Raw genomic sequence first — 26708 nt, 5'->3', positions numbered from 1 at the left:
GAGTCGGTCACAGCTAAATGCTATTTATTTAGTATTTATTTTGTTCTTCAAACAAAAGCAAAACTATTTACACTTCTTTTCAGTTCTTTTCCAAAACATTTTCATAACATGTATGCTGTTATTTTACCAACATTCAAAGACGTATTTAAGTGAAAGAGCTGGGCTGACTGGGGTATAACCATGAGTCCATCATTACAGTCGGTATTACAGTAACCAGCAAAACTGAACCAGGTAATCTTTACATCTATACTTTCTATCCTGAAGCAGGCGGGTCAAGCTGCTCATCAACCAGGGTCTTTAGAAACAATACTGTGGTTTCTCTGATCATAAAAGCTTTTGTAGTGCAGTAAAATAGACTGATGATTCATCCATCACAGTATCAGCTTTTTAAAAAATGTGATAACATTTTAAGAAATAATAATTCAATATCAATTCAACAGTTATGATATACGATGACGATGCCAACTGTGGCTATTTCACTTACCTATAGAAGAAAACTGCACAGCACACCCACAGTTGATCAGAAACGTTTAACAAGTCTAAACTGACGGTATTCAATAAACATCAGTTTCCATTTGGATAAAAAACTGCATATGTTTGGTTATAAAGAAGGAAAAAACAAAAGCTACAGAATGACTAAAAACACGAATCTCTTAAATTCAATGAGACAGAGTAAAGACGCGGTCCGAGAAGACCTTTCAGATTTCAGACACACCACAGCCCGGTTGCTTCTGTATCGATTCAGTGCCATCACTGATGGTCAGCAGCACTACTAGATACAGATTTTAGTGTCAAACCCACAAATATTACCAACAATCATACATGCTTGTTCTTACAAGCACTCCTATTAGACAAGTGTGAATCACTATGTCAAAACTGTAAAAAGATCCAACTCCTAAAACATTTTATTCCCCTGGAGTGTAAAGAAAACAAATCAATTTGAGGACGACCTGCCATTCTGGTTCAGTTTTGCCGAGGACTGTATCCAACGACAGATACGACACAGCAACAAGCGCGTGCTCTGAGATGAACCTCTGCATATTACCCAGTAAGCCCAGCTCCAGGCAGCACAGACTTCAGCCCTTTGTCAAGCCTGCACCTTCAGCAGTAATCTAAATAGGAAATCTCAACGAATCCACACTTTATTTGAATCAAAATGAAAAAAAAAAAGGGCAACAAAAATCCAACCACCAGTAAAATTAGATCAACCAAAAAGCCCTCATTGCTCTATTCTTTAGTTAACTAGTATCTTTTAAGTAGATCACATTTACACTTTTATACAGGACAAGTCTGTCAGCGAACAGACGTCTTGTTAAAACCTTCTTTAGAGTACAGTTAACGAGGTGGTTTCCAACTTAAACTGAGAATGTTTTCAGTAAGCCATTTCAGACTGAACTATACAATTTAAGGCATGTTGAACAGAGAAATAAAGCAAAAGCCATTATGGAGAAAACTCAAAAACACAAACTTTTACATTATTTACAAAGCTCAGCGTTTATGCTGCTGGGCGTTGATGCTTGTGTGTCTTTGTGTTGTTTGATATTGTGTATCTCTGGTGTGTGTATGCATGTGTGTAGACATTGTTCCAGAGGAGAGCCAATGTAACTTTAGCTGTGAGTGTGCATGTAGTGTGTCTGCCTGCTCCTTTGGACTTGAGAATTTGTGAGACATATGATAGTTTTGTGTTTTGTTTTCAAAAGTCCTTTTTTTCCTTGTACAATTCTTTCAGTTCATCCAGTTCCACAGCTGCAGCCTTTTGCGATGGCTGAGATGTAATCCGGCCATGTCCACCAAAACTCGTCCCAGCACACTGTCTCTGACATCTGGGCAGGAGAGCGGCTTGTCGGTCCTAATGGCTAGAAGACCTTTAAGACCACCATCCGAGAGTTTTCCGGCTGGGGTAGATGATGAACTTCTGGGCAACGCAAGCCTTTGTATCCTCTTCTTAGATGGAGTGTGAGATTAAATCCTTAACCAAACACTTCCAGCAAAAAGGGGATGAAGAGCTGATAAACCTGTAACTTCATCTGTCCAACGTATAATGCCATTGGCCTGCCCAGACTGAGGTCAAAAAAAGTTTCTTAGGGTCTAAGTTCAAAGGGACAGGTTTAGGGTTCACTGGTTCATGGGCTGGCTGTAGAGAAGATCCTCCTTGCAGAGGGCAGCAAATAAAGCACAGCCAGACTCCTGTGAAAACACAGAAAGAGCGCAAGATATCATCAGCAAAACTTGGACACAGGCATTAACAGAGGACAGGACTGTATATAAATGATGGAAGTGGCAACTGTTATTCATTGCCTGCAAAAGTTCTGTTGTGAAGCCTTGAGCTGAATATTTCCACTGTGATGTTTTTGTGATGAACAAGGGTCAGCACTTATTGAGACATCAGAGCAGACTCACAGGCTACCCCACTTTTTCAGGCTAACCGGCACCAAAATTTGTTAAATGAACATTAAGTTTCAGCAAGACTGGAAATGCCCACGAGACCACAAAGTCTTTCACCAGGAAGGACTTATAAAGTCACACTAAAGCTTAATTTTATCTTGTAGCCTTCCAAACGCCCTCTGCTGGACGTTAGCGAGAATGCGAGTTACGGCAACACTACACTGGCTTACCTTTTTATTCTGGCTGCTACATCCAGTTTTATTACAGCCTTACAATGATCATCTACCACAATTTTAAATTTGCCATGGTAAATTATCAGTTAATTTAACAAATCCATGAAGGTGCGGAAAGCAACCTGTAACTTTACGAAAGCTTCACTGACCAATAATTTTTGTCATTGTTTGTCAGCAACCTTTTTACTGCTGATGGAAACAAGACAATAACTAAATGAAAATGTTATTGTCTTTCATCAGCAAATAACAAGATTAAGATATTCTGGAGAGACTAGATCCAATCAGAACCAATTCATTAAATTAAGTAATCTCCTCGTGCAGTAAGGTTAGACGCACAAATTTGATCTGCCCCGGGAAACAGTACGTTTTCTTTATTTTTTTTGAGGTGGCGGGAAACGACAACTAACTCCCATCCTTGTTTTGTCATGAAAAAGCAACAATGTTGAGGCTTGAGAGGAAGAGAAGACACGTGTCAAGGAAAATAAGAGGTTTTGCAAAAACATGTGGAGCGCCGCTCACCAGTAAAAACACGACGATTTTAGATTTACTATAGTCTTATATTTAGTCAACTAAAATAATTTAAGCACCTAAATTATGACTAAAATTAAAAGTTTTGGTCAATAGACTAAATTTGCTGTGAAAATTAACACTGTACAAAAGCATTAAACAAAAACAAAAAGGATAAAAACAAAATTCTGGAAGAACATCTTACCAATGCCAAGCACTTGTCCTCCGGTGGTCACTCTGCAGCTCTTGAGGCTGTCATCAGTGTCCATCTCTTTACTGTGCGTGTTGATCAAACACTCTTGGTGGGCTCTTTGTAGCCACTGCAACATCCATTTTGATAAGTAGCTATCAGTCAGTCTTGGAGCCACTGCAGCATGGCCACCACCTCAGTCCATGTGGTTTTACGTTCCTTCCCCGATTACTTCAGGGCTACTGGCAAACTAAACTCTCAGCGAGTCCCATCTCAAACTAGATTTTTTTTTAAAAAAAGATTGGTTTTCTTGAAGAACATTCACTCCATATAATCAATGAATTTTCCTTCATCCATTTTGCATTTTTTTCTTTCTACTCTGAAAGGTAATACAAAAATATGGTTATGTACAGGAGGTGGGAGAAGACGAGCTTCTCGAGTCTCTTATTTCAGTTTGGGAATTTCTTTTTCAGTGACTTTGTCAAAGTCGTAGCAATCCTCCTGTTGTAATTGTGCTCCCATCCCCAAAATTGTACCTCACAGCTTGAATGAACAAAAGTGCATAGGTGAGTCGGTGAGGGCAGGGTGCGAGTGCTTTCGAGGGCCGAGGTGAAGACGAGGGCACCGAACGGGTGCGCTCACATCGTCCTCTCAAGTTCCCCCTCCAGGGTTCTGCAGCCCTGCACTCGGTTCTCCACAAAACACAGCCCCATCCTTGATTTTTCTGCCTCCGCTCCACAGCTGATCAAGTCTCAGGACCCACGACACAGATCCAGTTAGAGGATCCTGTCCATGTTGTTGTGATGCCTGCCACTCTTCCTCAAAAACAACGAAACAAAATAAACAAAAACAAAAACACCACCACACCACTCAATGTCCTTATGGCAGAAGCGCACTTGCAAACCCCACCCGTCTCATGTGGGAACAAAAAAAAGATAAAACAAAAGAATAAAACTGCACCCACAGATATCCATGTGGCTTGTAAACAACCAAAGCTCCAGTATGGAATAGAAAGAGTCCTTTCTTTAGTCACCATTTGTACGACCAGGATTGTAGAGGCAGTGTGTTCAACTGTATCCATCTCGAGTTTTTTCTCTCTCCTCCACTGTGTAAATGAAAAAAGAAAAAAAAAAAAGACCCCGCTCAACTCTTTGAAGCTTTTTTCGGTTTTGTTTCCATTTTTGAAATCTTCTGAGGAACAAAAACAAAATCTTGTATCAGCACGGGTTTCTTGTCATTTTTTTTTTTGGAATACATTCAATATTTTCTTAAGAAAAGAAAAATAATACACACTTCACATGGCAAAAAATGAAAAAAAAAAAATTAAGGAAAAGAAAATTAAAAACACACAACAAAAATAGCAGCCCCAAGTGCTCATCTTAGTCCAAATACTTTTTAAACTTTGTATATAATGTATATATTTATATATATTTTTCATTTAAAAAAGAAAACTCGTCATTATCAAATTGCAACAACGAATATGTAACACAATATGCTAACATTTCATGCACCGTTCTGTGCACTCGCACATTAAGATGCTGTATTTTTTAATTGTTTTTTTGTGGTTTTTTGTATTTCAGAGTCAGAAACTCGACACCTTTCATTCACAAGTTCGAGAGCTGACAAAAGGCAACGTGATCACACCCCCCAGGAAAAACACGCTGGACTAAGCCTTCCGATGGATCACCCCTAGACTCAACTAGAAATATTTACCATAGAAACGTACATACTTTACATACACTGTGCTGAGCACTGACACGCACCACACTCGCTCTCAAAAAAGAGTTAATGTCTCGATGGCCATGCACCCTATCCAAGTTCTTAGGCACAAATGTGCATTCATACACATACAAGAGAACAACAACAACAAAAATGAGTACCTGTAGTTTTAACTCATTTCTATGAACAGTAAATGAACATGTACTCTAAACACGCACACTGAAAATCTCACTCGCATGCGCACACAGTAATGTCCCTCATGATTCGCCACGTCTGCTTAGTCCCTTCCAGGTCTAGAGACGGCTCCCCATGGGGAGAAGCTCAGGGAAATAAACTAGTGGTGGTCGTCATGTGATGAGAGCAAAGCTAACATTTACAAATATATGCATTTCTGGTTTTCTATAAGGGGATGAAGAGCTGGTGAGAGAAAGGATGTGTTGTGCAATTGCCCTCTCTCTCTCTCTCTCATACACACACACACACACACACACACACACGAGCATTCAGTCACACCCAAAAAACACACACGTCCTTGTCTGGAAAGGACCACATACACACACACACACACACACACACACACACACTCTAAACATGAATACAAAATGACTATCCAAACAGAACAGACAAAAATGGCCTCTTATGTTTCATACATCTTGGTAAGCAACAAAAGGAAATAAACTTGTGCAGACTGTATATTACTGACAACTCAACCGCCACACATCAGCCACTCCCAGTCGCTCATACACATTCACAAAAATATTCACTTCTATAACTAACCCCATCTGTTTTGTTTTTTTTGTCGTTTTTCTTATTTCGTTTTTTTAGGCAAGTGCAAATCTTCAAGTTTTTTTATAATCCATTTTTCAATAGCTTTACTTTTTTATATAAACGTAAAAAACAGAACCAAAAAAAAAAATGCTAAACAAGAGAAATATCAACAGTGTTTGTCTTTTGAGAAAGGATTTGCTCTCTGATAAGGTTTCAACTAAAGGTCCCCCTGAATTTGAAAACCTAACGTCCCGCCCGCTCGGCCCTGCTCGCTGTTTTCACCGCCCCCTTCCAGTTCTGCTGCGCACGCCGATAATGTGCATGGACACACACCGTATGCGCACTGATTCTGAACACGCACGCATACACACACACGAACAAAAAGAAAAACTATTCAAATCCCATCTCAATAAAGTGCATTAGTTCAGTATAAGGTGCTTAATCTTTTGAGTGCCAGAGGATACCCATCATCCTTTTAACCTCACCGCGCCTCACCCCCCCTCTCCCCTGCTCTAGTGATCAACTGGTGCAGCAGGGAGCCCTTTTTATTTTTTCTATCCAGAGGGAAAGAACGAGTGGGAGGCGCAGAACTGGGCGCCTCCACTCCACACCTCCCCCTCACCACCATGCTTGCCCCCCCCTTTGTACCCCACAACCCCCAGTTCGGTTCCCCCAGCAGTGCACATTCGTCATCAGGTTTGTCTGATTAAAAGACAGAAGGCCTCAGGTAGCTATTGCTGCTGCGCTGCGTCACATCAGTAATCCTCCACCATCTCCATCTCATTCAGGCTCATACACTCGCCCGTGTTGTGGAATGAGTACCCTGCAGGTAGGAGAGGGCACAGAGAAGAGAGGGGAGAGAGTACACCAAGATTAGAGAAGGATGAAACAAGGCTGGCTTAGACACTGACAGGAGGGAATAAAGAAAATGATGTCATAAGAAGAGGTATTGGCTTCTTCTTGGTTTCTTTTCCGATTCAGATTTTGCCTTAAAAGGTTTTCGAAAAGCCAATAAACAGCTACAGTGTTAGCATTATAAGGAAGGGGGACGCAACCACAGCCCACTGCACATTACACTGTGTCAGAGAAGAGCTGTGTTTACACTGTTTTACATATCAACAAGTTGGACTCTTAACGCTCCCTGAGACGGAGCACTGGTAGCCAGCTGATTTATTATTGCATCTCTACTCTCAGGTCATTTAAGCAGATCAGTGTTATACAGTGGAAACATCCTGGTTTCACTTCACACATAATCCTACTGCACAAATGACTACATTTTCCACTTTGCATTTCCATGCCAAGCATTTCCTCTAGTGAGTAACTCATGTACTTGATCTGGGCTCTGAACTAAAAGCTAAAGGTGGGTGTGATTAAAAACGACAGCTACGAAAAGGATCAAAAACTAACTCAAACTAAGCTGCGTTAAAATAAAACTGGTAATATGAACATAACTATAACTAACACCAACAGTACTAAATACACTCTAGAAACCTAGTGAAACAAACAAACAAACAAAAAACTGGACAGAAGAAAACTAAACAAAATTAAAACCTATGAAAAAAAACTTTTTGGTAAAGCTGTCCATGTACGTGGCGAAAAAGTTCAAAGGAAAAACCTTAAAAGCTCTTGAGGTCGCATACCTAAGATGCTGGGGTCAGAGTGCAGCATCATGGGCTGTTTCTTCTTCATCTTTCCTCCCTGGTTATCATAGAGACCAGCCTTGCCCATGTGGTTGGCCTGAAACATGGACTGCAGAGTGTTGGGATTCATACCTCGCATTGAATCCTAAAAAACACAAAGTAAAAATGATCAAGATCGTAACGGTGCCAGGTTGGACGTGACCCTTTCATGTTTCTGCTTTCTTTTCAAGTTTCAATCCAGGAGACTCCTCATAAAGAAATTAAAGTTTTCACTGTCTATAAAAAGTCTTTAATGCTGTAGTAAAGTTATAGTTGTATTAAAGGGGAGCACTCATTGATACTGTGTTAATAACAATTCTGCGTGTATGGCTTAGAGGCATGTCTGCATTTACCTGCAGAGGGAAGTTCATGTTCAATCCAGCCACTTCCTTTGATAACTGGGACACAAAGAGAAGAGGAGGAATCAAAGCCACTCTCAGCCTGTTAATAATACTTTTAAACACATACGTGCACTAAAAGCCTGACCTTTATCCAAAATATTCACTTCCTAAAATTTCAATCTAGCTAACCACAGAAGGTTTGCGTGTGAAACCAGGTCCATAATGTCTTAAAGAGGACGCATCATGCTTGTCCTTAACATCCATCATACATACAGCGTTAGCTTTGTCAGTATATGTACAAGTAATCCCTATGAGCTTTGACTTCAGACTGCTCTAAACATTCAGTTTCAGGCAGTTTTTCTGTTCTTGGTTGTGAATGATGGCAGTGAGGTTTAAGTGTCTCAAGCTGGCACTGAAAAACAACTCCGTGTTGGTCAAATAAAAAAAAAAATGTCACAGCAGCTCCATTCATATATTTTATACAGCCTATGAATCCCTTACGTTTTCAAGTTAACTTACAAAAATTGAACAGTACATCAAACACTTGTACAGACTAGAATGTGCCATCGATTCCCACCTGAGAAAACCATCAGCTTTCGACTGAAAATACAAACTACTGAACACAGTCTGTGTTTATTCACAATTAGCCACTCTGGATTCTATAGATTAAAGCAAAGCAGCCTTTATGCAGGGGGGGACTGCACACTTAATGGTGTTTACTCTAATCTCAAAGTAGCTACTGGAGGGGCTTTCACTGTTCTATAAAGAGAAAATGTCAGCATTTTCTCTTTATAGAGAAACAGCAAATTTCTGTTTTTTTTTTCCTTCTTTAATTACACTGATGTCATTTACCGAGCAGGTGACATATTGGACTGTTCTCAGCTTTAAAGATGCTCTGCACTCAGGCCTACCTGTTGCTGCTGTCTCTGTTGGTTGGCTTTCTGTTTGGCACGTCGCTCCAGAAACTGTTTGGCGAACTCTTTGGCTTCCACTGTGTCCCCTAGGTAGGACCGGATGAAATCCAGCACTGCATAGGGAGACTCCACCTCCTTCAGGTATGCCACAATTGTGGCAACTTGATGAACACACAGTGTGAATGATTAGTGACACAGAATTGTTGCTGTAATTTACACAGACATCAGCTGTTGATGTCTGTGTACGCTGAGGGTAAACTCTAAACACCCTTTAGATTGCTAAATGTGATAAAGTTGAACAGCCTACCATCCACAGAGGAGGAGGAGTTGTTGGCAGAGGTGTTGAGAGCGTGCAGCATCTGTTCACACCAGGTGGTGAAGCCGTCCTGAGGCTTCATGCCCTGCAGCAGCTTCAGCAGCTTCTCCTCCTCCTCGGTGCGCTTACGACGGATCATGTACTGATCACTGTGGAGGACACCCAGGCAAATTATATCATTACTATCATCAACTAAAAGAAATTCATTTTTTCCTGCAAGCAGTCCTTTATAACTGGGCACTCCAACAATCCACATCAGCTGAGTTACCCAGACACACTCACCTGAGTGATGGGCTGCTGCGACTGTTCTTAAGGCCCATGTTGTTGTTGCTGTTCCCACGCAGGCCGGTCTGGTTCTTCACAGCCTCGTCCCACATGCCCATGCTGCCCGAAGACCCTCCACTACTGCTCTTACTCTCCAGACTACCCGGCCCTCCCCACATGCCGACGCCATCCACCCACTGCCCTCCCATGGAGGAGCTCCCCATCGACAAACCAGAATGCTGCAAACAGATAAAAATCAGGCTCGATAAATAACCAACAATATGTACGTTTTCATTTTTAACATGAAAAATCCTGCTACATGCCAACATCATCACTGCTGTAGACCTGAATAGTGCAACTGAAACTCACGCGGTCTCTCTGCTGCTGGGCTCTCTGCTGCTGCTTCAGGAGTCTCTCAGTCTCCTGCTGTATTTCCAGCAAAGCCAGAGCCTGGGGCTTTCCTGCCTTAGAAAGCCCAGAGGAGGAAGCCCCACTCCAACTTGAGCTGCCTGCCCCCGGTCCTTGCTGCTGGGGGGTCTGCTGCAGCAATTTCATGATCAGTTCCTGCTGCTGACGACACTGCAGGAACATATGACAGATCAGGCTATAGCTGTGGTTCTCGTTTCTTAGAGGAAAACAGCATTTAGTGCCGATCAGCAAAGCAATTAAAATATCAAACATTATGAAAACTAAATCAAAACGCAGCACGGAATATTTTTGCTTTAATGAACAAAGCCAGTAACATATTTAACAACCCCAAGGCAACAGATGGGATAAAATGAATGCAAAATTTCTCCACCTGCTTGCGTCTGAAGATCTCCTCCTCCTCCCTCCTTTTCTGCTCCTCCTGTTGCCTTCTCTTCTCCTCCCTTCGCTTACGCTGCTCCTCTTCCTCACGCTTCGCCCTGAGTTCAGCGTCTCGCCTCTCCTGCTGGAGCTAAAGGAAATGCGTCATCAGTAATTCTGAATGAATATTTGGATCTGACGCTGGTATGACTCAATGGACTCACAGTAGTCACCGTCTGATATTACTATTCAGCAGCCCTCACCTTCTGAAGCTGTTCGAGAGTTGGACCCTGAGTAGAAGGATTCATTGTTATGTCCCAAAGACTGGCTTCACCACCTACATGGAAATGAAAAAGGATCATTTTAGCGGCAGCAGCTACAGTTTGTGTATTTTAACTGTGCCTGCCTGTGTGTGCACAAACAGCAGCAGTCCACACTGTACCTGACGGCTGTGAAGCTGAGGTATGCATGTCCCACATGGACCCTGTATCTGGCACTGACATCGATCTGTTCATCGAAGGCATCATACTCTGCTCACTGCACCTGGGATGTAAAGCAACACCCGACGTGTACGTTTACATGGAAACTCAGCATGTCCTCCAAAGTTCAAACTAGGACCGGAATGAACTCCAACAAATTTAGGGCAAAGCCTCCACCCACCTGTTCATGAGCTGGAATAGCTGCTGCTGCTGTTGGAGCTGTTGATAAAGAGCTGCTGCTGCGAGCTCCTGTTGCTTTTTCAGGCGCTCCTGGTCCAGGTTTCCCTGATGAAGGGAAAAGTTAGCATGTCAACACAAAGGAAAAGTCAAACTCAAAATTACAATAGCAAATTACTGCATCTAGACTTGCTTCTGGTAATATTTCAGCTACATTTACACACATTTATCCAGGTCAGCATGCAATAGAAAATTCATTAAATCAACTGTGTGACATTAAGAGGTGAGAATTTAAAATTACAATTCCTGCCACCATAACCTGTCTATAAATGTGCCCTCTCATTTGCATCCTCCCCTCCCCATCCTCTAGGGTGGCTGAGCTCTGACTCACAGTCCCGGCGGGCCCCCGGTTGGGCTGCGGGCGCTGCGTTGGTGGTAGCTGTCTCACCAGCAGGGGCGGCGGGGAGGGACCCGGGGCAAAGGGCACGCGGCCCCACATCTTGATGACATCCCCCAGGGGTTGGAAACCTTCATCACAGCCCCGCTTCACCAGCAGGGTCATGGTGAAGTAGCCAGCCTGAAACCACTCACACATCTCCACCGTGGTGAATGGACCTGGTTGGTGGGCAGGACAGAGGAGAGTTTGCAATGCAGAAACTGACCTTAGGTGGCGGACTAGCTTCATCTCACCTCAAGAAATTAACAGTTTTTATTCATTTATTTATTTTTAGAAAATATCATCAGGAGAATAGGAGTACCCTGGATCTCTCCCTGGGGGTCCTTATAGAACCACTTCATGGCAGCCTCGTGACTTAGCGGCAGAGCAGCTGCCGTGTTCCTGCTCTCCTGCTGCTGCAGAGCCTGGGTGAAGCACTCCTCCTCCAAAGAAGTATCCTGCAGTGATGCCACCATCTTCTCTGCCTCCTACACAAATATAAACAAACATTCATTATGTAGTCGACAGAGTTGGTGTAGCAGGCTCGCCCGTAGGATGAAAAGGTGACGATGCTAACAGTAGAGCTGAGACTCACAACTTTCAACGCACCGATTCCGCTACCGGCTAAAACAAAGCTCAACAGGTTTTAGATCTAGTCAGACAAGGTTATGTTAGTGACGCTTGTTTAAAGTAACATATGTGAAAATATAAACAATACATAGAAGAGCACAGAACAGACATGCAGACGTCCTTTTCAGTTTTCGGCACATCAATCGGCATCAAATGAACTGCTCTATATTTGCAGCCTCCCCCGTAACCATCGCGTTTTTATTCAAAGCATTGAGTTTTATCAAAAGACAAAACAGAAAAGCGCAGTACTGGTTTTGAATATTCAGCAGCAAAATAATCACCAGTTTCATACCTCACCTGAAGGCTGTGAAATGTAGTTTGATTAGACATGATTACATAATTTGTCTGAAATCTGCCTCTTGCTGCTCCTACCTGCTGCAGGTGTTTCATGCCTTCGTCGTCCTCAGCGTCTCCTCCAGATGGCGGGAGGAGAGGAGCAGCAGACGAGGGGGGTGGAGGAGGCAGGCTGGAAGAGGTGGCTGCGGCGCTGGGACTCAGCTGGGCCTTGGAGCCCCCTAATGGAGCTGCATCTGACACACGAAAAGAAAAAGAAGAAGAAACAAGTAAAACAATGGGCCCTATTTTTAGTGTTTCTATTTATAGTTTAGCGTTTGGTGTTGTTTGATGTGAGCGGTAGAGCCGCCTACTGGCTCTGTGTCACATCCAGCAGCCGCAGCCGGTTCAGTAAACAAAGTATCAAATGACTGAGGCAAACATATTCTATATCAAACCAAAATATCAACATGGCTGAATTTCCTCGCTCAAACACGCCGACCTGAGACTGAAAGGGCTGAGGTCATGAAACCAAAGGTTCAGGATCTCTCACTTTAAAAGACTTTTATTTAAATCATTGCACAATAAAAAGTTGTCTAAATAACTTTATTCTCCAGATTAAAAAAAAAAAATCAAGCAGTCTAATATTTATTGAAATGCAGAAGCACCTATATTTGATATAGACAGTGAACATGTTCTTTTTTCCTTATAAGAGTTTAACACATTAATGAAATTGCCTAAAACAAACAAACAAAAAAAAAAGAGGTTATATTGCCGTTTTGTTCTGTTAGCACACTAACACAGAGGTATGTAGAACATGACCTACCTTCACCAGGCGTGCTGCTGGCCTTCACAGACTGGCTGTTGCTCAGCTGAGCACTATCCACCACTTGACAAGCACTGCTGGGTTGGGACTCCAGCGATGGAGGGGGACAGTGAGCTGTTGGAGAAGACGAAGGAGATGCTGGCTTTGTCTCACCATCTCCAACAACAGAGATGGCTTCTTTAATCTCTGTGAGGCCAGGAGTGGAAGAATGGAAAAAAAAAAAGTAATGAATCCTCCATTGACTATGATCAGTGAAGGTAAAAGATACAAGACAACATGTAAATGTCTTCTAAAAGATCAAATAAAGACATCCGGTCTCGCCTCACCCTTGTCTTTGTCTCCTTCAGCGCTGTTCCTCTCCATATCAGCAAGGCTGTCTCCCTCCTCTTCCTCCTCCTCAATCCCCTTAAACTCAAACTCCTCCAGGATTGTCTCCTTGCCACTCTTCTGATACAAGATACAGACAAAAAAAAAATTAAAAGAATCTCAACAAATAAATATTAAAACAATATCGTAACAGTAACAGAAAAATCATTCCGAGTACCTTCATAGGCATGAACGCTCCAGACGAGTCAAAAGTGCCCATCTCCCCATCCTCCTCATCTGTACACCACTCGGGCAGGCCATCCCTATCGTCCTCTAGACCATCGCTGCCTGCCCGCCGACGCCCGCCACCGTGACCGTCAGAGTCCCGGAAGTCGAAATCAAACTTCCTCCTCCGACCTTCTCCTGGACCACTGTGGTCCCGCCAGCCCGCTGAGCGAGGACCACCATCTGGTAAACAAATGGAAAGTTATTAGCTTCAAAACTGCCCTGAGCAAAACTCAGAAATTTATTAAACTCAATCTGGAGTTTCATTTTCAAGATATCTGGTTTGGAAAGATCATGATTCATTGAAGCCGATTGCTGAGTCTGCAGAAACTTCAGTTTAACCTCAAGCCAGCTGCTCGGTCTTCCCATCACTAACCACTAGATGCCAGTACAATGTCCTTTAAGCTAAAGTTGCCACACACATTGTTAACATAGGTTTAAAAACACAGCAATTTCACAGTGGAATGATGAGTAATACAAATGGTTATCTCAGTGATACTCCATCTTAGTGATTTTAATGAGGCTATACCAAAGTCTAGCTTCCACACTAATGAGTTAGAGCAAAAGGTTTACGTTAAAGGAACATTAAAAATTTGATCCAAGTCTTAGTTTGTGTTGACAGCAGAAAGAGGAATAAACAAAGCAGAGTTTATGACAATAAAAAAAATGTTTGTGTTTATCATACCATCCCTACGGGATCCAGCAAGTCTCCAGTTACTGCCCGGCTCCCCTTCGTCTTCCTCCTGCTCCTCCCGTAGGGTGCGCCAGTTATCACTGTCAGCCCTTGTGTACTCTTTCCTCCCCGGACCCCCGGGAACTCCAGTTTCTTCAAAGCCAGGACGTCCACCTCCCGCCGCAGCGGCTTCTCAAATCGACGCTCACCCCTGAGAAAAGGAGGGAAATGAAGGGAAAATTAGACCAGTTAGCAGAAGAAAACAAAGTCCAAAGCATGGGCCAGTTTTTAACCCAAGAGCAATGTGCGCAACCAACACCTCACACTGGAGACAACACATTTGCAAATGTTATCCAGATCTTGGAAGGAAAACTGGAAGAAATACAAAAAACACCTGAAAAGATTACAGACTATGCTACACTGCTTTACAGCTCCTCTGAGTAATGATAAAACAGGCTTCTGTTGTGCAACAGAGCACTTGGAGTCATTATTTGCATGACCTTACCAACATTTTAAGGACAGTGCAGGTGCCGTGTGCAGTTTATCCTTACCGGTCGTCCCAGCTCTGGCTTCGGTGAATCTCTCGGACACTGCGACTGAAACCCACCTCGGCATCTTCAATACTTCTTTGGTAGAATCCACCTTCACCACGGCCTCTGCCTGTTTATACACAAAGAGAACAAGGCATGTGTGGTTAAGTAGCTTCATCCTGCAGTCAGGTGCACACATCAACACACCACCGAGCATCATTCTTCTTTTGTGGTTTCCTTTGCTGGGCTGAACTGTGCATGTGTTTACATTGACATGTGTTGACAAGGTAAGCGCGTAAGCCCCGTGCTTTTAGGCTGCGGTTGGACAAAAGGAGGACTATTTTAAACAGGCCAAGAGGAAGTGTGTTGCACCAAGATGGTGGAAGAAAGGAAATAAACACTTCAGTAGTTGCCTTAAATAAACTGTTTTACTTTAGCTGGGCAGCAGCCATTGTAGTTTGAGCCGAGGGCTTTAAGCAGCCCTTCTGTTGTTGTTGTTGGACTCTGCAGCACAAGTGATTGTGAACAGGCTCAATCGGGGCTATACTTTATTGCTTGTGTCCCTCATCCAACTTTTCCCCCCGCCGTTACCTCGACCACCCCGTGTGGCTCCTCGTCCACGGACCACTCCAGCTGGGGCCGCACCACCCACTCCTTTTCCCATGAGCCTCAGCACTGCCACACTGTTCACAGACATGGAGAAGTTCCTCTGCAGAGTGAGTTGGATGAGCCCCCCCCAACAAAAAAAAAAAAAAAAAAAAAAAAGGAGAGAGAGGAATGTGAGGAATGTGAGCTCACAGACACATCTGTCAACTGAATCAGTATGAGGGTGAGATACCACAAGATAGGGCTCAAACAGTTTAACATTTGCAGATATGCATTTGTGAGAGTGTGGCTGGTGCAGACCTGCTCCTCCTCAGTGAGAGGCACCAGTGCCAGTGGCTGCATGGGCTCTTCTTGCAGAATAGCAGCAAACTCCTTATCCTGCATGTCCTCTGGGACCTAAAAGCAACAGCAGCAGCAACAAGAGGACAAAACCACCTCTTAAAAACTCTCTCTATGAACATGTTTGAAGTCACAGTTCAAGGATACATTCTTATAGAGCACTTTAGAGAGGTGCTATTGTGGTGAACTCAAGCTCTACACTATTTATGCTGCTTTGTATGAATCGCAATTCAGAGTAACGCTCATTTTCTTCCTTCTGGGCTTTGTTTCAGCCCGTCGGGTTATTCTGTCTGAAAGAAGCAGTTTTCCTTTAAGGCCATCCTCTCTTCTCTTCTTCTCTAAGACTATTACTTCTGATTGACTGCCCCTCACAAACAGGGGTGAACTGCAGTTTGGTGTTCTGTGCTTACAGCCAGATATTAAAGGCAGGGTTTTTGTCAATGCACTCCAAGCCCGGCATCTCCTAACTTTATATTGTTTAATCTCTTTAGCTGATATCCATCTCCTTGTGTCAACAGGTGACTGTAAGCTTACATCATTTTTACCCCATGTGAATTACTTTAAATGTGATTCAGTGTTTCTCATTGGTATAGACTGTAATAAATGGAGAATCAGTGAGTAAACTATTAACCAACCTTGTTGTCTTTGACATAAAGTGCTAACATCTCCTCTCGGCCGTAGCGGTACTCGGCCAGCTTGTACTTTGGCATGGCGGGGGAAGGAGGGGGAGACGTCACACTCCCCCCACTGGACAGTGCACGGAGCCTGTGAGTAAAAGACATAACGTAAAGTACTTTCAACAGCAGGAATTAAAGCGACTGTCCAGTACAGGAAATAGGTGTTTCGCAAGTGCACGCTAAAGCTTTCAAAGCTGTGTATTTGCTTTACTTTTCCCCAAGCTAATAACAATCTCTGACATGTAATGTAAAAAACAAGCTTTATAAATAACTTTGTGCAAATTCCCCAGTTGGCTCTGAACACACACACGAACACACACACACACACACACACACACACGAACACACACACACATCAGAGCAATTGCGTAACCTTGATAAAATTCCTTTTAATCTCAATTGAAGAAAAATAACTAATAACATCCATCTTGCAGCAGGAAAATTTTTTTAGTAAATGTTCTGTAACAAATTCCTCCCACACAGCTCCCCTTGAACACACTTGGCTCAGTGCTGACGATATATTAGCTTTCCAATCTCAAGATTTCATTTTAAAAAGCTATTACTAGCTGGCCAACTTCCAAGGCCTGCTGTTTAACAATGGCTCCTTTCACGTGCCTCTACAGAGTGTGTCAGTGACTCTCAGCTCCACATCAAAACCATATGCAGCTCAGAGATGGAGAGGCGGGTGTGGGGGGTAGAAAGGTAAAGGGAAGCTTCATGAAAGCCCAGTTGGTAGCATGTAGCATATCAAAGAGGATAAAAATAAGTGGAGCAGCAACTAATATGCATAATAAGAGAAGCGCTCAGGAAGCAAGCCAGTGGGTGGGTTACTAAGAAATATTTGTGCATCATATGTACCCACTTCACCTGCATTTACCTGCAGCAAAACTTGAGCCTTCCTCCCTAACAAGAATTCAAATATTCTCTACACACTTACATCTCTACATGAATAATCCTTTGAGAGTCTTACAAAGGATGGAGTAAGAGAAACTACACCAACCTAAAAGCATGGCAGAATATTTTACTTTGAATTCGACCACAATGACTAACATAGTTGTGGGCTGCGCTGCCAACTAAAGCTCGAATGGTCTAAATAATTTTGTAAGGTTAACTGGCCTTTAAAGACGTGTAAACATGCTGGTCAGGCAGCTGTATGTGGCGAGCACATGAACCGGCCGCTCTGAAACTATATTAAAAAGGGTACGAGGATGAAAGTGAGCTACGAGAGCCACTGAGAGCAAAGCAGCTGCAGATGTGTAAAGGCAGAAATATTCTGTGAGGCTGGCACTACACCAAGAATGCACACAGCAGTCACAGGCCGTTAGAGATGGAGAGCTACCAAACTGCAGACTACGCCCCCCCATTAATCGCTGCACAAACATTCACTGAGCTACAGAAACAGCAGAAGGAAAGAGAGAGATGGACAGGAGAGAGCAGTGACAAAACCGACACTTTGTTACCACTGAAATGACTAACCACGGCGGGGCGCCTGCAAGCAAGACTCATTTTTAAAAGCACTTTCATATCACGTTTAAGCGTCTTCAGCAACGTCTTTTTTTCCATGTGTTAACAGACTGTAACGGAATTTAAAACTGAGACCTTCCTCTGTACTATTTGTTGCCTTTAAGAACCTGTGAAATGATTTCTGTGTGAAGACTGACCGAGAATTTATTGTAAAAATCCAAGAATATTACGCTCAATTCTGAGTGTCCACCATTAGTGTGTCTCTCTTCTACTGCCAGCGCCAACAGTGAGCAACACTAGCCAAGAGTAGTACCAAGTCGACAAAAGCTCGAACACACCACACACTCCAGAGAAGGACAACAGAACTGACTTCAGACAACATTTCACTTATGAAAAGTGAGTAGCGAAGCTAGACTTATCCAGGCAGCTGATGTGCTTTGGTTATACCATGTAATTTCACCTAATGGTAACCATTAGCTTACCTGCTAACATGGTGACTAAAGCCACAACAAAGTCAGTTTTATCCAACTGAAGTTTAATCAAACAGAAAATAAGGCCTTCAGGGGAGAACTACAGTTTACACGTGCATGATTCATTCTGGCTATCACTAGTAAACGAACCGCATTCTCTCTCCTGTAACAACATATTGTCTTGTGTGGTAACTTGGCCACCTATATTCAAACAGCACAAAGATCAAACCAAGTTATGAATTACAGATGTTTATATTTCAATTTAAGTGTTCATTTTTTGGTCACATTGCCAATCCAAACACATAAAGAATAGGGCAACACCCTGAAGCCAACTGAGGAATGCAGGCTGCTTATGCCATCTGTACAGCTAAGGTTACTTAACAGCATCTCTAACAGCCGTTTTCATACCAGTTTACTCTTACGATGATTTTCTCAGGTAATGCTGGTGCCACCTTCACACAGCTCATTTTGTCCAACAAAAACTCATAAACCAAAAGAGATCAGGTTTACTTTAATGAGAGACCATAAAAAAAATAAAAACATTTCAGGTCATCTCTTCCATTTTGGGCCTTTGTTTTCATGGTTTTTGGTACGGACACTCCGAACCGTTTTGGTTGAGCTGAATTTGATCGAACAGCAGATTATAACCTAACTCACTTCACTAAGCCCTGATATTTTTCTAGTGCCATTTTCAGGGGAATGTGTCCATTTGACACAGGACGTTAAGACTTAAGCAAATTGCCATTGCGATTTAACGGCCACATTCAAGAAGGCCATTTGGAGGTTGCTTAAATCTGCACATTTCATTATGTCCAAAGTTTCCTTAAAAGTAAAAACAGAATGGCACTCAGCATAACTCATACGCTTTTAATTTCCCCCCACAAATAAAACAAACAAAAAAATAAGCACTCGGTTCCTCTGGGAAATATTTCTTTATAAAAAATTGAAAATATATAAATAATAAAATATAAAATAAAATACAAATATTACCATTCTGGGCCGAAGTTAAGAGTCTCAGCAGTCATATTCCTCACGTCCACACAGAACTGAGTATCTAAGGAGGAAAAAAAGTATCCAGATTTCTTTGTGTCTTTTCTTTTTTGTGACGAATAAAATGCAACTTTGAAAAGGAGGGTTAACAAAAGAAAAAGGTTCCTTACCCTGTCCAGATAATCGGAGCAGGCTGGACTGGGCTGGACCAGGCTCGAGCTGGCTGGCTTTAGTTAGGCTTAGGTGACTAGAAGGCTGAGTGGTGCTTAAGCTGTGGTCACAGAGCTCCCCAAACACACAAAGAGAATAGCTGCCAGTTTCAGGTGCTTGAGGAATACCAGGTTATCAGGTCCTAACTAAGGAAGGGCTTTCAATGATAAGTTTGGAGAATGGAAGCTCCTGCTACTCACAGCCAAAAAAGGTTGTTAACATAAAAAAGAAACGAAAAGAACCTTAGAAATTAACAATGGAACAAAATAAAACACTCTTGCTAATAATGTCTTCTTTTTTTTGTTTGCGATTTCTTTTTTGTTTTTTTTACAGCAGTTATATCTCACATTAACATTAAAAATATGAACTGATTGATCAAAAGACGTAACGCAGGAACAAAATAACAGCCGAAAAAAAACAATGAAATAGGCTGCTGGAACAGCTGCCAAGAGCAGACGCGACTCGCACTCCTCTTCTCCTTTCTCTCACTCCCTCTGTGCCGTTTTCTCTCGCTCCAACTGAAATGTGGACTGACGGAGACCTTCTAGGTAACTCCTTTATTTCCTGACCTCCTCCCTTTGCACCACTGGAAAAAAAAGAAAGAAAAAAAATACTGTTAAACAGAGACAGAATGAGAGAAATATAAATAAATAAATAAATAAAAAAAATGGGAAGACGTAAACACTTCATAAATTAGCTGCTGCTCTTGAGATGCTTTTTCACCGCTTGGCAGTCCACCTCTGTTGTAAGTGAGTGAAGGAACCATAATTTGATTTTCTCCGCAAAGACTCGACACACCATTTACGCAGCGTGCCTGGGACTCACCAACAGATACCCAATTTGATCAATGTGTTGCAGCACTCTGAGTTGAGGGGAAAGTGCTGTGGTATTCCTTCACTGAATAAATGAAAACTATTTCTAGTATAGCACTCAGTCATACTCCAACATTTCTGCTGCTCACAGGAGATTTTCCATCCTGAAATACACCGAGTCTATTTCAGTCATGTTGTGAACCAGATGCTTCCTAAACCATGCAGCTGGCTGGGGATGGTTCCTCAAAATGTCATGGCAACTAAAGCAATATCCAGGCAACTAAACTTCAGTAGCAAATGCTCACATACACATACATACATATATTGCCCCTTTAACATGAACACCACTTAGGTTTGCACACTGATGACTAAACACAAGCCATATTTTCCAGCTTCTCCCCATCTTGATGACTGCTTTCCTTCAATATTCACTCACCACAGACGCTAAACAAAAAAGGTTAAGTTCACAAGTTTTCACAACATTTCATTAAATGGCCGTCATTGCATATAACCAACACTTGCAAAGTTACCTACGCACTTTAGTTTGCTAGCACCATGTAGCCAATCTCTGTAGAGAAAACAGACATTGGTGTTTCAATCAGTTTAGTTTTAAATTAGCTTTGTCATCTTGCATTTGCACAGATGCTACTTTCTTTGCCCTCTAATGTGCCGCTTTGCTACATGCTTAGTTATGTTGGTAGTAAATACTCCGCATGAGGAAAGCATGAAGAGAAGAAAACGTTACTCAGGCTTATTACAGTTTCATTTATTTTAACTGAAACAAAAGATTCCCAACAACTGACAATCTATGTGAAATAAATAGATAAATAAAAAAAGAAGATAAAATGATGTTGGCTACTATGGTTTGAAGCCAATTTTTCCTCTCCCTTTTTTGTTTTTCCTTTTTTATAGATGAACCCTGTCGCAACAGAGCCAAGAAGCTCTTCTGCTGATAATGTTAGCCAATGACACACACTGGTTCAGAGAAGCTGTATGTTTTATTGTTCTTACAGTTGGGGCTGTGCCATCCTCCATGATAATATTGGTATAAAATATTTTCACATCTTATAAAACCGTCATAGTGCAATATCATTGCTATAGTAAGGCATGCATTTACAATCCCTAGTGTGCGCTACAACAAGACAAGGCCCAGACATGTCTGAGAGCAAGAGTCACATGTCATTCTCCAACGACTATTTAACTAAAGACTGAGCTACTTAAACAACCTCCAACAAAGCACACTATGCTAAAAAAAAAAAAAATATGCAAGAAAACTGCTCCTGCCAAAGGTGGAAATAAACTTTTCATGACTTGAAGCAAAAAAACAAAAAAAAAACCACCGCCAAGTACAACCAGGCTACAAATGACTCAACATAGCATGGTTAGCTGCACTTGTTATGAAAAAGAAGAACAAAATAGTGGATGGAAATTAGGAAATTACTGATGCAGTTACATGAAAAAAGAGACTTAAGCACCTGTTTAAAAAGCTCAGCCTTACCAGGTAAAAAATACTGCTCACTTTTTTTTTTTCTTTTTAAATGTGACAATATTGTGCAGCGTCTTTAACTTTATTTACTGCTAAACTAAAGTGTTACGCACTTATTTATACTTTTGCTTAAAACTTCCAGGGAAAACTCTACCTGGGCTAACTGTGTCAGTAACATTGAACTATAAATGCTGCTGCACGTTGTTTCATTAGACTCACAATTCAAATTAGTACACGTACCATGAGTGACAACAGCTCACCAGAAAATAAGGATGGAAAATGCACTTCATTTAGTTACACTTATAAATGCTGCTGCTTGCATTTTACATCATTCACTATTGTTTCTGTAAAATAGAATTACTGCAAATTTTCTTCAGATATAATTTTGAGGCTCAATTGGACACCCCCACTAACAATGTAGTTGTTGCCCTTTTAATCAGAGCATCTCAAATACAGACAGAAACCCCCCAGAACAAAACTTTTTAAACTTTTCACCTAAAGCTCTCTCCAGGATATCCTAGCAGCTAGGATGCTGGTCTTTGTTATTTTAATGCAAATGTCCAAAACTAGTTAATTAAGCTGCTCACCTGTTTAAAGACTGTTAACCCACTCAACCTACAAATGAATGCAATTTCCTAGCAACTGCACAGCACAACCTGCTATTGTATTACTAAAGTTCAGTTTAAAAAAAACAAAAAACAAAACAAAAAAAAACCCCACTGCTCACATATCCGTTTTCTTGGTAAAAAAAAAAGTAGGAAAATCGAGGTCTTAATTGAACTTTTGTACCTATAAGAAATCTGCTACATTGCCACTAGATATGATTGCCTTATTTACATTAGTTATTACATTCATTATCATTTTAGAAGGCAATACAAACTGATGGAACTACTCAGTGCATAATCACTGCAACTGGTAAAGATTTTAAAGACAGAATACAGAAATATTTAAAAAGGAGTATTTAATAATTACCAAGTAAGCAGATTTAAGAGCAGTCTACATTAAACTATTAACACTGCAATACAGACATGTTTAAGACAAATGGAAGATGCTGAGCAGGTCCAGGTAACATTCCAATATATTGCAAATAGGGGTGGGCGATATAAACGATATACGATAGAAACGATATAGATTTGGCCAACGATAGAGATTTTGACTATATCGCGATATCGCATGTTGATGATGTCATCAAGCTGTGCCTGTTTTGGTAGAAAGTATCACAGCGGCTACAACCATTATCATCAGTAAATTATGTTCTCCTGACTGAAGTTTGGCCCGTGTATAGCATCCTGCTATGCAATTGCATTTGTCCCTGACCACCAGAATCCCTCACGTTAACTTTTATCGAGTGGAAAAAAAGTTGACGTTCATCCTCCAGCTTCACTGTGCTAGTGTTATGCTAACATAGCTGTGTCGCTAGCAATCACGTAGCACAACATTATATACCAGGTAGTCCAACTTCGGTAACCCTGCAAACGCCACTGCTGTTTTAGTGTTTCTGTCTTCACTTATGTTGGAAGTGGTAGCAGAGCTGTACGTTTTAATTAGTTTCAAAAATCTCTGTCAGAACATGGTATGAAATGTTTAGGTGTAAACTAGCGAGCTAACTTCCTGTTAACTTCTAACTCCGTTAAATTTAATAAATTCTGTTTTCATGGATGCATGGATGTTAAACTTAATTGTTACACCCGATAAAGCAGCAACGCTGATGATTTAATTAAAGATGAAAGAATTTAGACTGTTTTTAACTCTCAGTGTTCGTTTGACTTTGGGACCCGAAGGGGATGGAGTTTTGGACCCAGATTACTCCTCACTACGGCAGCCGTAATGCTCTGACAATCCATCAAGCAGTCCATCAGCAGGCTTACCAAAGTTGTACTAAAACATTTTTTAACAGATTTCTACACGCCAAAATCGGTTCAAGGTCAGTGAGCACAACCAGAATTCATACATAAGGCACACTCTCGATTTTTGAGAAAATTAAAGGATTTTAAGTGTGCCTTATAGTTTGGAAAATACGTTATACAGAAGAAAAGAATATATCGTGATATATATCGTTATCGCACATGCTTCAAATTATATCGCGATATTAATTTTAGGCCATATCGCCCAGCCCTAATTGCAAATATAAAATTTTAATTTTAATTTCTCTTCTGAATTATTGGGGGAAAAGGCCATTTTATGCATTTGTAACCAAAAGCATATCAACTTCTACATGAACTTAAAAGACAGCAGGATGTAACAAACTGTCATGTGAGAACAGAAAAATTTAAACATGCCCTTTAAAACAGGATTCAAACCATTCCAGTCACACAGTTCCCAGTTTGTGTTTGTCAGACATGTTCAGGCTCCTAATCAGATTGCAAAGTACTTTTTTTTTTTACATGAGTACTGTACTTTAAACAGGTGTACTTCGCAGGTGTACCAATTGTCAGGTTAAAAGCAGCACAATAAAAACACCTGTAATACAAGGCTCCAGTTATAATGGCCAGATCAGTTATGGCTTAAGGGAAATCCAGAAAGAAAATAATTTCACAGAGCAAACCTCATCGAATAAAATAACACTTTATGGCTCTTTAAGCTACTAGCAGATATGGCAAATTTTTCTTTACTTTTATGCGCCGTCCAACAGACAAAATGTTTTTACTTCGTTTAATACCCTGTATCAACTTTGCTTAAAAAATTATAATAAATAAATAATTAAATAAATAATGCAAGGTCGGAATATGGGATTTCTTGTGCGTATGAATATTAGCAAAACTCATGCACTCCAAAACGTGGCGGGATAAAGATTTCACTCTGAGTGAAAGGGAGCGGTACCAGTGGCTCAAAGTGATACAAGTGCAAGCAAACTTGCAACTCTGACTAAATTAACTAAACCGATGGTGCTAAATGTGGCTAACATTTGAACAGAACAGTCGGAGTTGACGTTAGCTACCGACAGTTGTAGCGAGCTACGCTAGCGCGTACCCTGCTCGCCTCTCAAGCCAATTAGAGCGAACTGATTTGTGGGCAAAGTGCAATAAAGCCCTAGTTATAACATCACTGGCCTCGATATCATATTTCTGTTGCATATGAGCAGTTGCTAGCTAGCTTGCTTCGTAACTTAGCACAAGGTATGCACTGATCGTAAAGGCCTTGGCTTGTAGGTTCAAATGACACCAGATATGTCGGCGAAGGGGGCGGAGTATTGGGATCTGAGTCCCCGGCCTGCTCCGCTAATGTGCGGACGACCACCAGCGCCACTCGGTTGTCGGTACTAAGCGGGGACTAATGCGTTGTAAACAAAACAAACAACCGCAGAAACAACAGAATTTTAGCTCTTAAACAACTCAGTGAAAATGTTTTTTTTCATGACAGATAACACCGACCCGTTCGAGCTGCAGAAGCTATTAGCATGTTAGCTCCCGTTAGCCAGCTAGCTAAAAGACAGGCAGCAAAGAGGAACCATGGCTTACCTTCACTGTTTATAGCTACCAGACTGCTTGTCTGCACGGCGTGTCTACAGCCAATTTATCGAATGCATTGGTCTCTTTAAACACTGTAAACGTATTCATTCGACAGAATAGTACTTTCAGAAAGTCGTGCTCTGTATTTTATTTATTATTTTTTTCCCCTCTCCACCAACGGTCGCTTCTGCGTATCAGTATGTGTCTGCTGGCTCCCAGTCGCTGCTCTTCTTGTTGTTTGTGTTTCGGAAACATGGCCGTCAGTGTGACACCACGTGACTGGACATTGACAAGCGCCTAACCAATGCTGTAGCAGGGCAAACACACCCCTATTTACCAGCCTCGACACTGGAGTGTACTGCACGCCACGATGCTTTTACAGGCAGAACGTCGGGACGGTTTAATTAGCCAGTAAGCTGGCGAGCGAAAGCATTTGTTAGCACGCAATTGTATTAAATGCACAACACAGCCAGAGCAATGCAAACTCGCGAGGCAACAGTCACAGAATAGCAATGAAATTAACTTCCATTAAACTTGCATTCATAAACGCTGCTGTCAGTAGCGTTGAGCGTAAAAGCACAGTTAAATATTGTTTCAACAGCGAATTGTATGCCTCGCAGTGCTGGCAGCAAACACTTACTGGGCATGCGCAAATCTTTTCTGGCGGTAGTTGTGGGAGTTAGTCGTTAGAGGGCGCTGTTGAATGCACAGCAGCACAAGTGTGCACACAACCGGATGGTTTAAATGGGGATTAATGAAGATGAAAGTAGCAGTCCTGCCCTCTTCAGTTGCTGGTATAGTAAATTTCAGAAATGTAGTTTATTAGAAACTAAAAACAAATAATAGGTACAACAGCATGTATGATCATTTTGCACAAAAAATTTGTTTACAACTTCTAACTGTTGTATGACAGCGGAAAGAAAAGAGGTTGAAGATGACTAAGTTCATTGCATATAAATATTTTCCATACAGTGTCATCAAAACACTTAGTTGCAAATTTCAATATGGAATGTGGATTACCTTCAGTTTGTTTAAAAAACAAACTGAAACAATATCAGCTTTTCTTGAGGAGGCTTCTCTCTAATATTTTATCCTAATATGCCATATATTGCAAAATAAATAGTTTTCAACTTAATGTTAATCAAATGAAGCACATATTGGACAATGCTCAGATGGTTAATAACACCATCAGTTTGGGAAAACATGTTGGCACTGGCCCCCTTGACAGAGACAGTGGACCGTCTACCAGTCGGCTGGTAGGGGGTGTTGCAGTTGTAGATGGTGGTATATTGTTTGCCTCTCAACCTTTTCTTACAGTTTCTGAAGGCTTTGATTAAGCAGAGGAATTTAGTTATACTACCACCACATTATTGAACTTTTGCTCAAACTGTCTGCAGAAACTTAATTGTTTTTTGAAGTGCCCAACCTTTTATTTCACCAGTCTTGATAGAGTTAATTCTTAACGTCTTTCTGGTCTTCAGGTCATGT

General features: G+C 41.6%; 1 protein-coding gene across 1 annotated transcript; it reads right to left on the bottom strand.

Annotated features, from left to right (window-relative positions):
* Nucleotides 1-7: 7 nt before the first annotated feature.
* On the bottom strand, nucleotides 8-25554 carry gigyf1a (GRB10 interacting GYF protein 1a). The gene is given in 27 exon segments (XM_013265662.3): nucleotides 8-2187; nucleotides 3331-6625; nucleotides 7443-7587; nucleotides 7835-7879; nucleotides 8734-8897; nucleotides 9044-9201; nucleotides 9335-9555; nucleotides 9686-9895; nucleotides 10116-10253; nucleotides 10366-10439; nucleotides 10545-10645; nucleotides 10763-10866; nucleotides 11150-11373; nucleotides 11517-11682; nucleotides 12197-12354; nucleotides 12924-13109; nucleotides 13250-13370; nucleotides 13468-13697; nucleotides 14200-14361; nucleotides 14364-14398; nucleotides 14739-14847; nucleotides 15309-15426; nucleotides 15624-15719; nucleotides 16298-16427; nucleotides 19264-19327; nucleotides 19434-20059; nucleotides 25230-25554. Coding segments are annotated over 24 exon segments (3198 nt in total). The 5' UTR covers nucleotides 19299-19327; nucleotides 19434-20059; nucleotides 25230-25554; the 3' UTR covers nucleotides 8-2187; nucleotides 3331-6557.
* Nucleotides 25555-26708: the final 1154 nt, after the last annotated feature.

This window comes from Oreochromis niloticus, linkage group LG3 (genome assembly GCF_001858045.2).
Source record: "Oreochromis niloticus isolate F11D_XX linkage group LG3, O_niloticus_UMD_NMBU, whole genome shotgun sequence".
Lineage (NCBI taxonomy): Eukaryota > Metazoa > Chordata > Actinopteri > Cichliformes > Cichlidae > Oreochromis > Oreochromis niloticus.
The sequence above is the reverse complement of the archived record's forward strand: the minus strand, read 5'-3'. Positions and strand labels throughout refer to the sequence as shown.